This window comes from Podarcis muralis, chromosome 5, assembly GCF_964188315.1.
Source record: "Podarcis muralis chromosome 5, rPodMur119.hap1.1, whole genome shotgun sequence".
NCBI lineage: Eukaryota > Metazoa > Chordata > Lepidosauria > Squamata > Lacertidae > Podarcis > Podarcis muralis.
The window spans coordinates 96,065,846-96,080,067 of record NC_135659.1 but is presented as its reverse complement, the minus strand read 5'-3'; the positions used below and the strand labels follow the sequence as shown (position 1 = coordinate 96,080,067).

Below are 14,222 nucleotides of genomic sequence, written 5' to 3'. Positions count from 1 at the left end.
GATGGAAGTAGGGGGTTCATCTGGCAAGGGGGAAGGCGCCGTCCATATGTCTGAACAATCAGGGGGTCGTTAGGGGATTAGAAGTCATGTTAATAAGCCCTGGCTGTTTGGAATCGGAGGCTCAGCTGCCGCGGAGAGATGGTCTTGGCAAGAAAAGGTCACAATTAACACAGCCCAATGCAAGTGTCTCTCTCATCCAGGTCAGATTATTGCGGGTGCAGGGAGCCCCCCAAGAATGGCAGGCTGTATTGGGGAAACGCAATCTGCACATGCCTTTGTCTCTGCCCGCCTTTGGCGAGAAACAAAGCGGGCATTTGGGGTGGGGGGGGGAGAGAGGATGGTTGGGTTAATTGCAAATCCGCCTGACAGCATGAATCCATTTTGGAGGGTGTCAAATCCCCTCCAAAACCTTGCAAGACCCGATCTGCGTTCCTCCTAGGAGGGCACGGTTAGGAGATTGTGCCATGGCTGCAGCAGCCCTGAGGGACATCTGCCAGCCAATCTGTGTGGAGGGGAGTGCAGGCGGGAAGAGCAAAGGGTCAGCAGCAAGGCATGCGGGGGAAACAGGCCTAGTGGTCATATAAACACCAGCAAGCTGCTGGGCAAGCTGGTGCCACAATTTGCCACTCGTAGGATCATAGATTTGTAAAGTTGGAAGGGACCCTGAAGGTCCTCCGGCCCAACCCACGGCAAGGCAGGAATCTCAACGGAAGCATCCATGGCAGGTGGCCATGCGACCTCGGCTTAAAAACCTCCAAGGAAGGAGGGTCCTTTAAAAAAGACCCTCATCCCCCTCTCTCTTTGCTTGAGCAAAGGGCAGTTGGTCAGCCAAAAGGGAGAGGATGAGGCCTCAGTCCTATTGACTGAACTTGGTGGGTTTTTAAAGCAACTTGGTGGACTCTTATCAGCACATAAATGCTCCTGTAACGGGTCTAGTGCTGAAATGCCATAATAAAAGGATCTCTTAGGCAGCCCTTCTGAGGAGCCTGGCACTCTGAAATGCAAAGAGCAGCCCCTGGCAGACCAGGGGGTGGAGCCCCTAGACCAGGGGTCAGCAAACTTTTTCAGCAGGGGGCCGGTCCACTGTCCCTCAGACCTTGTGGTGGGCCGGACTATATTTTTTTTGGGGGGGGGAAATGAACGAATTCCTATGCCCCACAAATAACCCAGAGATGCATTTTAAATAAAAGCACACATTCTACACATGTAAAAACACCAGGCAGGCCCCACAAATAACCCAGAGATGCATTTTAAATAAAAGGACACATTCTCCTCATGTGAAAACATGCTGATTCCCAGACCTTACACGGGCTGGATTTAGAAGGCGATTGGACCAGATCTTGCCCCCGGGCCTTAGTTTGCCTACGCATGCTCTAGACCCACGTCCATGCTAGCTGAGGCTGATGGGTGCCATCGTCCAAACCATCTGGAGGGCATAATAATAATAATAATAATAATAATAATAATAATAATAATAATAATTTATACCCCGCCCATCTAACTGGGTTTCCCCAGCCACTCTGGGCTGCTCCCAACAGAATATTAAAAACACAATAAAACATCAAACATTAAAAACTTCCCTAAACAGGGCTGCCTTCAGATGTCTTCTAAAAGTTAGATAGTCGTTTATTTCCTTGACATCTGATGGGAGGGCGTTCCACAGGGCGGGCACCACCACCAAGAAGCCCCTTTGCCTGATTCCCTGTAGCTTTGCTTCTCACAGTGAGGGAACCGCCAGAAGGCCTTCAGAGCTGGATCTCAGTGTCCGGGCTGAACGATGGGGGTGGAGATGCTCCTTCAGGTATACAGGACCGAAGCCGTTTAGGGCTTTAAAGGTCAGCACCAACACTTTGAATTATGCATACTGGGAAACGTACTGGGAGCAAATGTAGGTCTTTCAGGAACGGTGTTATGTGGTCCCGGCGGCCGCTCCCAGTCACCAGTCTAGCTGCCGCATTCCGGATTAGTTGTAGTTTCCGGGTCACCTTCAAAGGTAGCCCCACGTAGAGCGCATTGCAGTAGTCCAAGCGGGAGATAACTAGAGCATGCACCACTCTGGAGAGACGGTCTGCAGGCAGGTAGGGTCTCATCCTGCGTACCAGATGGAGCGGATAAACAGCTGCCCTGGACACCAGATTTGGGGAAGCTATGCCAGCCTGACTGGATGCTTTGAAAGCACTGTCCTTGGTCTTACCCTGTTCTGGATGATTTAGTTTGAGTCGGTGTTATATAGCTGCCACCCTGCCAAAAATGAAAACAGAAACATTTGTAGCACAGTGTTATTATGCCAAGAGGTTGCCCCACGGAAGGCAGACACGTGTTCTGCCCAGGAACCACAGTGCTGGCTGCCTCTCTCTCACTGAGCCAACGTGCTGGTCTCCTGCTGACTGGTGGAACAAAGGCACAGATCCAATTGACAGAGATTAAAGAAGATTAGCCTTCAGGGTGGGAGATTTTTTCCCCCTTCCCCAAGCAAGCAGATGGCCCCAGGCGGATCCGGGTGAAGGAAGCCAACTGGGGTTAAGACCTAGCCTGCTGGCCTGCCCTGACTCATCCGTGGTGGGTATTAATGTCCTTCAGTTTACTTTCAGAGGGACAAAGTAAGGTGGCGGAAAGATGGACCTCCACCTCAAGGACTTTGCAAAAGAGAGGCAAGTGGATCACAGAAACACAGAACTGTAGAGTTAGAGGGAAGGGGATGTGATACTTTCGTCAAGGAATTTCATTTTTGCCGTACAGAGAACCAGGCAGAGGGCCTTCTCGGTAGTGGCACCCGCCCTGTGGAACGCTCTCCCACCAGATGTGAAAGAGAACAACTACCAGACTTTTAGAAGACATCTGAAGGCAGCCCTGTTTAGGGAAGATTTTAATGTTTGATGCATTACTATATTTTAATACAGTGGTACCTCAGGTTAAGTACTTAATTCGTTCCAGAGGTCTGTACATAACCTGAAACTGTTCTTAACCTGAAGCACCACTTTAGCTAATGGGGCCTCCTGCTGCCGCCGCGCCGCCGGAGCACGATTTCTGTTCTCAACCTGAAGCAAAGTTCTTAACCTGAGGTACTATTTCTGGGTTAGCGGAGTCTGTAACCTGAAGCATATGTAACCTGAAGCGTATGTAACACGAGGTACCACTGTATTTTGTTGGAAGCTGCCCAGAGTGGCTAGGGAAACCCAGCCAGATGGGTGGGGTATAAATAACAAATTACTATTACTATTATTATTATTAGCCTAGAACCATTGTGTTTTCCTCCACTGCAAAGAGTTGCCATTGCCCCAAGTATCATGCCTTAGGCCCAGGAGGAATCCCAATATGACCCGCGAGGCCATTTTCCCCCAGGTCACACACCCCCCACAAGACACACCCCTTTTATCATATGTGGTGGTCATGTAAAGTTATAAAGGCTTTCTGGGAAGTGATATATAATGAATTGGAAAAAATGTTTAAAATAACTTTTGTGAAAAAACAGAAGCCTTTTGATTAGGAATTGTAGGTACCGACATCCCAAAGGAACAGAAAAGACTTTTCATGTATGTGACAAGAGCAGCACGGATGCTACTAGCCCAGAGATGGGTAGAACACAAGTCCCTACCAGAGAGAAATGGCAAATCAAGCTGATGGACTATACCGAAATGGCAAAACTGACCGGAAAGCTCAGCGACCAAGAAGACAAAAATTTCAAGAAAGAATGGGGAAAATTTATAATTTACTTAGGAGACCACTGTAAGCAGATAAAAACATTCGCAGCATTTTAATCTCACTTGTCATGTTGCAATTACTATGGATAATATGGATGTATATAAAATATAAGGTAAAGGTAAAGGTAAAGGTACCCCTGCCCGTACGGGCCAGTCTTGCCAGACTCTAGGGTTGTGCGCCCATCTCACTCAAGAGGCCGGGGGCCAGCGCTGTCCGCAGACACTTCCGGGTCACGTGGCCAGCGTGACAAAGCTGCATCTGGCGAGCCAGCGCAGCACACGGAACGCCGTTTACCTTCCCGCTAGTAAGCGGTCCCTATTTATCTACTTGCACCTGGGGGTGCTTTCGAACTGCTAGGTTGGCAGGCGCTGGGACCGAGCGACGGGAGCGCACCCCGCCGCGGGGATTCGAACCGCCAACCTTTCGATCGGCAAGTCCTAGGCACTGAGGCTTTAACCCACAGCGCCACCCGCGTCCCTATATATAAAATATAAAATATAAAATATATATAAAATATAAAATATAATATATATATATAAAATATAGACTATGACATAATATGCAGTTGAAAAGTTGACATTAGGAGCCATGGAGGGGAAATCTCGAGGTTCAGAGAAATCTCTCTACTGTATATGGATATGTATTTGGTTTTGTTATAAATTTATATTTGTAAAATCAAATAAAAACGATTAAAAAAGACACACCCCGGACAGCAGCCATAACATCTGTTGCTGAGCATATACAGGCTGTGTACCTGTTACTGCTTACTCCGGTGTCTTCCCAGCGCTCGTGTGCTCTCTGTCGCAAAGGGAAATTGAGGCAAGATTGCTGCGGATAGACCAGGATGAGCTGTGCGCTACTGGGGTTTCAAATTTCTGTGCGCATCTCGAATCCCAGCATACCCTGCAGCCGCCACCCCCCCCCAAAAAAAACCCCTCTCAAATAAAACGACCCTGTCCCTCCTTGCCACTCCTCACAACCCAGCCATATTTCAAGGGAGAGGTTTTGTTTTTTTCGGGACATCCTGACCTCCACTCCTTTCTCCAGAGTCACCCTGGACCCTCCTCTGCTGCCTCGGCTGCCCTCTTCCTTCCCTCTCGGTGATGAATGTGACCTTTCACTTGCCAATGCAGCCCTTGATCCCATTTTCTCCAGCCTGTTCCTCTCTGCCCCCCCATCCATCCTTGCAGAGGAGATCAGCCCAAGGACTTTGTTCAGCTCCAGGGGGATTTTTGCTGATTCCAAAACAGGGATGTTTTACGGCTGGAGTTAGAGCAGCAGCAAATTCTTCGCCGCCTGACCTGGTCAGCAGCCTGGACGCCTTTGCCGACTGCTGCTATGGTGGTGTAATGGTTTGAGTGTTGGAATGGGACCTGAAAGGCCTGGGTTCATATCCCCACTTAGCCATGAAGCTCACTGGGTGACCTTGGGCCAGTCGCTGCCTCTCAGCCTAACCTAACCTACCTCACAGGGTTGTTGTGGGGATTAAATGAGGAGGGGGAGAACAATGTGTGCCACCTTCTGCTCATTGGAGAAAAAGGTGAGATATAAACACAGTCAGTCAATCAATCAATCAATCAATCGATTTTGCTAGACTCCCATTTTCTCCCATCCCCCAGCCAGCACCACCAAGGTGATAGGACCTATAAAGGCTTAAAAAAAGGTAGAAGAAGAAGAAGAGGAGGAGTTTGTATTTGATATCCCGCCTTTCACTCCCCTTCAGGAGTCTCAAAGCGGCTAACATTCTCCCTTCCCTCCCCACAAGAAACACTCTGTGAGGTGAGTGAGGCTGAGAGACTTCAGAGAAGTGTGACTAGCCCAAGGTCACCCAGCAGCTGGATGTGGAGGAGCGGGGAATCGAACCCAGTTCACCAGATTACGAGTCTACCGGTCTTAACCACTACACCACAAGTAAACTTCTTTTATTGACTTATGAATTGTGGTGTGTATATCTTTTAAGAGGACTTCAAGGGAACTTACAAGGCACATACAATTCAATCTGAGACAGACTGAATGGTATAACAGGGAGAGGCTCACACGAGCCTGCAACCAGCTGTCTGCTGTGCATGTAAAAGGGGAATGTAAACTCTATTAGCAAAGGCACTTGCCAGCGCAAGTTAGGAAGGACCCAAGGGAGTCTCAAAGCGACTAACAATCTCCTTTTCCCTTCCTCCCCCACAACAAACACTCTGTGAGGTGAGTGGGGCTGAGAGACTTCAGGGAAGTGTGACTGGCCCAAGGTCACCCAGCAGCTGCATGTGGAGGAGCCGAGACGCGAACCTGGTTCACCAGATTACGAGTCCACCGCTCTTAACCACTACACCACACTGGCTCTGGACCCCTGGACAGTTAAGTCCAGTCAAAGGCGACTTTGGGGTTGTGGCACTCATCTCGCTTTCAGGCCAAGGGAGCTGGTGTTTGTCCACAGATAGCTTTCTGAGTCATGTGGCCAGCATGACTAAACCTCTTCTGGCACAACGGGACACCGTGATGGAAACCAGAGCGCACGGAAACACCATTTACCTTCCCACTGCAGTGGTACCTCTTTATCTGCTTGTACTGACATGCTTTTGAACTGCTAGTTTGGCAGGAGCTGGGACAGAGCAATGGCAGCTCACCCCGTTGCGGGGATTTAAACCACCAACCTTCTGATCAGCAAGCCCAAGAGGCTCAGTGGTTTAGACCACATACCTGGAAAGCCACAGATTCCCTTGCTGTACACCTGTTGTAAGAGTTCACAGAATCACAGAATTCTAGAGCTAGAAAGGACCACAAGGGTCATCTAGTCCAGCCGCCTGCAATGCAGGAATTCCCCCCCCCCAAGTGGGGCTCAAACCGATGACCCTCAGATTAGGAGTCTCACGCTGTACCGACTGAGCAACTCCTCAGTATTAAATAACACTCCTTTGTTGGGGACTCCTGTTTGCATCATTCATGAAGCAAATATTATGTCTGGAATAGACACTATTATTTATTTACTCATTTGCTTGCATCATTAAAAACCTTGTTGTTTAGTCATTTAGTCGTGTCCGACTCTTCGTGAACCCCTGGACCAGAGCACGCCAGGCACTCCTGTCTTCCACCGCCTCCCGCAGTTTGGTCAAACTCATGCTGGTAGCTTCGAGAACACTGCCCAACCATCTCATCCTCTGTCGTCCCCTTCTCCTTGTGCCCTCCATCTTTCCCAACATCAGGGTCTTTTCCAGGAAGTCTTCTCTTCTCATGAGGTGGCCAAAGTATTGGAGCCTCCGCTTCAGGATCTGTCCTTCCAGTGAGCACTCAGGGCTGATTTCCTTCAGAATGGAGAGGTTTGATCTTCTTGCAGCCCATGGGACTCTCAAGAGTCTCCTCCAGCACCATAATTCAAAAGCAGCAATTCTTCGGCGATCAGCCTTCTTTATGGTCCGGCTCTCACTTCCATACATCACTACTGGGAAAACCATAGCTTTAACTATACGGACCTTTGTTGGCAAGGTGATGTCTCTACTTTTTAAGATGCTGTCTAGGTTTGTCATTGATTTTCTCCCAAGAAGCAGGCGTCTTTTAATTTCGTGACTGCTGTCACCATCTGCAGTGATCATGGAGCCCAAGAAAGTAAAATCTCTCACTGCCTCCATTTCTTCTCCTTCTGTTTGCGGAGGTGATGGGACCAGTGGCCATGTCTTTAGCAAAAAAAAAGAAAGAAAAAGAAAAAAGGGTTGGGGGTGGCTTTCAGAATGCCTTCAAAGAAACCAATTCTTATGTGATCTCTGCCCCCAGGCTTATGATATAAAAAGATTCAATATGCAAGTGAAAAAGATCAGGGTGGGGGTGGGAAAAAGAAAGCACAAATTGTTAAAGTTATACTTTTAAAAGTTATGGTCCCATCCACACTATTCATTTAAAACCATATCATACCACTTTAGAACTGTGAGAGAACTATTGCACACCACCTTGAGTTCCTTGGAAGGAAGGTGGGATATGGATGTAACACAGAAATACATTCTGGGGTGGAATTCAGTTGCATACTGGGTAATCCAGGCTGTGCAATTAGAACTGATCTCCTGTGGAACATTTATCCATTCATTTTATCTGTATGCAGCTATTCCATGCAAAAAAAGAGAGAGGCTCAAAACGGCTTACAAAAAAGAAAGAAAATAAAACAGGAATACATTTCAAACAAACACTTCTAAAGCAAAACAAAAAAAATTCCTTCCAGTAGCACCTTAAAGACCAACTAAGTTAGTTCTTGGTATGAGCTTTCGTGTGCATGCACACTTCTTCAGATACACTGAAACAGAAGTTGCCAGATCCTTCTATATAGTGAGAAGGTGGGGAGGGGTATTACTCAGAAGGGTGGTGGGAGTGGGTGATTGGCAGATAGCTGTGATGAGCCTGTTGACGACTCTTAACGACTGCAATAGGTCTTACAGGAAAAAGTAGTAAACTACAAAGTTTTTACTACAAAGGAATTTCAGAAATAGACTGGAAAGAGAAGCTGCTGAATTGCAACTCATTATCAAACTTAAAACCATGGAGAGACCTGGTCTGAACAAAGACATTGGATTCTTATCTCATTATACATGACAAAGCCATTTTTCACCTTCTCACCCCTTTCTTTTTTCCTCCCCACCTTCTCACTATATAGAAGGATCTGGCAACTTCTGTTTCAGTGTATCTGAAGAAGTGTGCATGCACACGAAAGCTCATACCAAGAACTAACTTAGTTGGTCTTTAAGGTGCTACTGGAAGGAATTTTTTTTGTTTTGACTATGGCAGACCAACACTGCTACCCATCTGTAACTTCTAAAGCAGTTTTATAACAACAGCAAAACAATAGCAAACAAAAAAACCCCCACATTTTGGTACTAAAAACATTGCAAGATTACTTAAACAACATGTAGCCTCTAAGAAGAGCAAAAATTACAAGGGAGCTTCACGGCTTCACCTGAGTCTTAGAAACACCCCTCCCAAAATACACTTCCTCCTCCCTCGGAAAAAAACCCCGCAGACTTTTCTTGATAAGGAATAAATAAATAAAGAAATGACTCGTCAATGTTACCGGAACTTTAAAAAACTCTGTGCAAACAGATCGGCAAGAAAGCATAATGAACAGGTTATCTGATCTGAAAGCAGCCCAGGCACAACCAACATTGGCCATGTTATTTAGACGCCTGAGGCAGAATATTCCACAAGCACCGCTCTGCTTCTCTGGGAGTTAAAAAACAACAGCAACCCACACACAACAAGAAAACAAGTTGTTGCCCTTTCCTGACACCCTGCTCATCTTCTTCCCTGAGCTCAACGCTGGCAGCACTTGTGGGGGAAATAGGGACCTTTCAGGATCAAATCAAAAGCCGGGATGGCTTTCATATTTCCAGGACTGTCCCTGGAGAATAGGGACCTTTGGGAGGGGGGTATGTGATGCAAGCAGCCTTCGATCTCTTAAAGACATGGAGACCCCCCTTTCTAACGCCAATGGCAGAAATGGCAACAGCACCAGTCTGGCCGGTTTTTGACCCCCAGGCCATTTGCCAGAATATTTTGCATGTAAAAAATCTGGAAATTGGGGCAGTTGCTGGATGCTTTTCAGTAAAGGCAGGATTCTCCCCTCCTTCCCTGCCCCCCAGTTGAAGGCAACAGCTGCATGTTCTCTCTCTTTTAAAAAAGTATAAATTAGATTTATAGGTCACTTTTCTACCAATTTACCAATTCAATGCAGTTCACAGTTTTCAAAGTACGTTAATGGCTTACTCATATAATAGAATTGGGGAAAAGGCCAGAGAGGGAGGAGGAAGATAAGCATGTCTAGGAGCTAAGGCCACTACTCTCCTTCTCATGCAGCCAGGTGGAATGGCAGCTGATGAAGCTGTGTTGCCTAGTGGTTAGAGCAGGGATCAGCAAACCTTTTAAACAGGGAGCCACTATCCCTCAGACCTTGTGGGGGGCTGGACTATATTTTGGAGAAAAAAATATGAACGAATTCCTATGCCCCACAAATAACCCAGAGATGCATTTTAAATAAAAGGACACATTCTACTCATGTAAAAACATGCTGATTCCTGGACCGTCCGTGGGCCGGTTTGAGAAGGCGATTGGACCGGATCCAGCCCCTGGGCCATAATTTACCTACCCATGGGTTAGAGTGTCAGATTGGGACCTGGGAGACCTGGGTTCAAATCCCCATCGGCCATGAAGCTCACTGGATGACCTAGGGCCAGTCATTTACTCTCAACCTAACCTACCTCACAGGGCTGTGAGGATAAAATGGGGAGGAGGAAAATGATGTGTGCCCCTTCGAGCTCCTTGAAGGAAAGTTGGGATACAAATGTGATATAGAGCAATGGTTACCATTCACTCTGGTTCCAATGTGCTCCCACCACCGGTGTTTGACACCAAGTGCCCACAATTGTTTATTTAATAATATTTGCATACTGCTTCACTGCAAAGAAAACCGTTTATGAAGAATATAAAAGAGGCGTCGATTTTTTAAAAATCAGTGTGAAAAGCAAGTTTATAAAACATGCAGAACGAATAAAAGCATACATTGCAAGATAAAACTGCAGATTAAAGTACATACATGTCTGGGTAGAGTATATGTAAAGTTATTGACACAGAAGTAACTGAGAAGCTGATTAGAGACAGAATTTGTTTCCTGTGCTGTGTGTGTGTGTGTGTCCTATTTTCACTTTTGTTCAAACTGCACTCAGAGACTTGTTCTCTCCGTGATGAAAACCGGATGACGGATTTGTACCAAAACCAGGCTTCTCCTCTCTTTCAACCCCTCGCCCCCGCTAGCTCTCTGGGGACTGAAAAGAGCACCATCGCTGCTCTTTCCTCCTTCCTCAAAGAGTGCCAGAGGCAGCAACCCCTCCACCGTTACCGCCTCCAGTTCTCCAACAGTCATCTGTCTCCAGCGGGGGCTTTTGCAACCATCCTGCCCCCTCTTCCCTCTTCCTAGGAAAGAGGAATCGAGGAAATGCCTTCTGGTCCCCGCAACGCCGTCTGCCTCCTGTTGCATGGGGGATACTGTAGGGTTTTTCAAGACTGTGGGTTGAGATTACACATCATTCTGAGAGCTGCGTTTGTGATGAAGAGGAAAGTGATGTCTCTGTGGTCAGTGCTGTGGGTGGGGCGGGGGGAGTTTGGAGAGCAAAAAGAGAGACGGCTTCTCCCACTGGCTGGTCACACTTCCCTTTCAACTTGAGCACCAAACTGCACGCGGCATGAAACACATCTAATGCGCAGCTTTTAAAAAATGCTTTTTGCATCACTTGGGCTGGTAGTTCACAGCAAGCATGGAGGGGGAATTTAAACCTTTAGGAGGAATTAAAACCTTTTCTCCCCCGCAGATGCCTAGATGACAATGGTTCCTCTCAAGTGGGAATTTCCACCGGGAACTCCCCCCCCCCCAATGCAAACTGAGTACCGGTTGCTGGAAACCACAGGCTCCTGTGTTCGAATCCTGCTTGCTGCTTTCACACAGGCATCTGTCTGGCCACTGTGAGAGCAGGTGGGCCATTGGCCTGATCCAGCAGGCTCTTCTTACCTTCTTACCTTGTTGCCTGACCTGGTACCTTAGAGTGGAGGATGGGTAACGAATTAAACAAGTGTTAATAATGTTACTGATGGAAGAAGGTATCTAACCTTCAACGAGGCCCACTTCCCGGTCCCTGAGATATAGGGGCACTCTGGCCCGCAAGAAAGCCTTTTGTTCCGTGGGACTGACGGACGAGCCTGGGATTGATGCGGCTAAGTGGACAGACTCTGTGCTCTTGCTCCACCGCCCCAGAGAATAATTTGCAATGTCCACCTCCAGACCCCCCTGGCAGCTGATGGGCCTCCCAGCCAAGTCCTCAGAGGAGTAGTTGCTCACAAAGGGGACTGACATGGCTTATTATTACCTTTGCTTTGAGTGACTGGCCTGTAGGGGCTCTTGGAGGAAGTGCCCGGTTGCCCTTTTGCAGGATATGACCCTCCCAACATCAGCCAAGGGCAGGTGGGCAGCAGCCATCTCAAGACATTCTAGTGCTGCTCCACATCCACTTCTGGGTTGGACCCGAATCAAAAGTTGCTAACTTCCAGCCTGCCTCTAGAAATATCTCTTTGTCCTTCTCTTCTTCGTGTTCCCCTTCCTTTAACTTGACCCAGCTTCCTAAAAGGCACCGTCGTTTGATCCCGTGAACGCTCCCCCCCCAAAGAGCTCCAACATGTGTTACAAAATGAAAACCTACTTGATGATCAAAGACAGCTGTGTCTTCAAGAAGTGCCCAGTGGAATATCGCTGGGATGAGGCCGGGACCAGCACCGTCGCCAATGGGCACAGCAGCAGCAGCATCACCATCAACAACCAGAACCCCCAAGGGATGCTTACAGTCCCCCAGGAGGGCGCCGTGGCGGAGAGCTCCAGATCCAGCGTCTTCCACTCCTTCAAGCATTGCTCCAGCAAGTTCGCCAGGTATGCCATTGCTCACTCCATCGGCCGCTGGCTGCTCTACCCGGGTTCCGTTTGCCTCTTGAACAAAGTCCCGCCCAATATACTGGTGAACGCCCGAACTTGCCTCATTGAGGATTTCCACGGGAAACGGGCCAAACTGATAGCCCGCGATGGGAACGAAATTGACACAATGTTTGTGGACAGGAGGAAGAGGAAAAGTCCGGAGAAACGAGGGATGCAGCTGGTGATCTGCTGCGAGGGGAATGGCAGTTTCTATGAGGTCGGATGCTTTTTCACCCCACTGAAGGCCGGGTACTCTGTCCTGGGGTGGAACCACCCTGGTTTCGGCAGGAGCACGGGCAAACCCTATCCGGCAAATGACGTCAACGCTATGGATGTGGTCATCCAATATGCCATACGCCGGCTGGGTTTTGCCCTGCCGGACATTGCCATCTACGGCTACTCCTTAGGGAGCTACACAGCCACTTGGGCTGCAAAGACTTATCCGGAGCTAGGCGGGTTGGTACTGGACGCCTCCTTTGACAGCTTGCTCCCTTTGGCCATGAAGGTGATGGCAAAGAGCTGGAAGAAGCTGGTGGTCAAGACCGTGACGGAGCACTTCAATCTCAACGTGGCAGAGATGCTGTGCCAGTACCCTGGCCCAGTGCTGCTCGTCAGGAGGACATTGGACGAAATCACCAGCACCCACTTCCACTCAGAGAGCAAGCTGCCTGTCATCAAGACCAACAGAGCCAACGAGCTGCTCCTGCAGCTCTTGAGGTGCCGTTACCCCGACCTTATATCCGAGGAGGAGGAAGTGGTGCGCAGCTGGCTGGCTGCCGACTGCCCTCAGATGGACAACCTCATCTACAGCTTCTTCTACAAAGTGGATGAGGACTGGTGCCTCCAAACGCTCCGCGGCTACAAAGCCAGCCTTGGCTCAAACTGCAGCTTCCCCTGGAACGTCGGGAAGAACCTTCCCCCCGCGAAGAAGAAGCAGATGGCCTTGTTTTTGGCCAAGAAGCACCTGAAGAACGTGGAGACCACCCATGGAAGAACTTTGCCACCAAACGAATTTCAGATGCCCTGGAAGCTCTAGCTCGGCTGGGGAGGTGGCGGCTTGACTGTAGAGAAAGAGAGAGAAATAAAAACTAGCATTCATCATTGCGGTTTGTTTGTGCAGGCGGTGGTGAGGTCTTTTGGTTCAGATTCTACCTTCTGCTGTTCCGGAGGGCAGGACCCAAACCACTGGATTCAAATGACAATAGAAGAGATTCCAGCTAAACATTACGAAGAGCATTCTGACAGTAAGAGCTGCTTGTTGAACGGACTGCCTCGGAAGGTGGTCTCCTTCACCTGAGGTTTTTAAACAGGGGTTGTATGGCCATCTAGGAACACGGGTGGTGCTGTGGGCTAAACCACAGAGCCTAGGGCTTGCCGATCAGAAGGTCATCGGTTTGAATACCCACGACGGGGTGAGCTCCTGTTGTTTGGTCCCAGCTCCTGCCAACCTAGCAGTTCTAAAGCACATCAAAGTGCAAGTAGATAAATAGGCACCACTCCGGCGGGAAGGTAAACGGCGTTTCCGTGCTCTGCTCTGGTTTCGCCAAAAGCGGCTTAGTCATGCTGGCCACATGACCTGGAAGCTGTACGCTGGCTCCCTTGGTCAGTAAAGTGAGATGAGTGCCACAACCCCAGAGTCGTCCGCGACTGGACCTAACGGTCAGGGGCCCCTTTACATTTTATGGCCATCTATCAAGGATTCCTTAGCTGTGATTCCTGCATTGCAGGAATCTAAGTAATCTAAGATTCTATAGCTTTTGAAGTTTGGTTCTTGTGACTCCCAGCTGGGCAGAGATGCCCTGAAAGCATCACTATTGCTGCTGATTATTTCTTTGATTCCGAAGAGCTGGGACCCATTATGCATTATGGTCCCATAGGGCCCAGGACAAATCATTCCTACTCTAGATATAATATTTGGGAGTACGTAGGAATAAGAATAAGGGATGCGGGTGGCGCTGTGGGTTAAGCCACAGAGCCTAGGACTTGCCAATCAGAAGGTCGGCTGTTTGAATCCCCGCGACAGGGTGAGCTCCCGTTGCTC

At 48.6% G+C, this 14,222-nt stretch overlaps 1 protein-coding gene across 1 annotated transcript; it reads left to right on the top strand.

Annotated features, from left to right (window-relative positions):
* The first annotated feature begins 11,439 nt into the window (after positions 1-11,439).
* Positions 11,440-13,217, top strand: LOC114599780 (ABHD16B-like). Its single transcript, XM_028735487.2, has one exon. The coding sequence runs from the start codon at positions 11,892-11,894 to the stop codon at positions 13,215-13,217; it is 1,326 nt and encodes a 441-aa protein (XP_028591320.2). The 5' UTR covers positions 11,440-11,891.
* The last annotated feature ends 1,005 nt before the right edge of the window (positions 13,218-14,222 follow it).

Coding starts and splice junctions, on each gene's coding strand:
- LOC114599780 (XM_028735487.2), top strand. CDS start 11,892: ATGTGTTACAAAATGAAAACCTACTTGATGATCAAAGACAGCTGTGTC.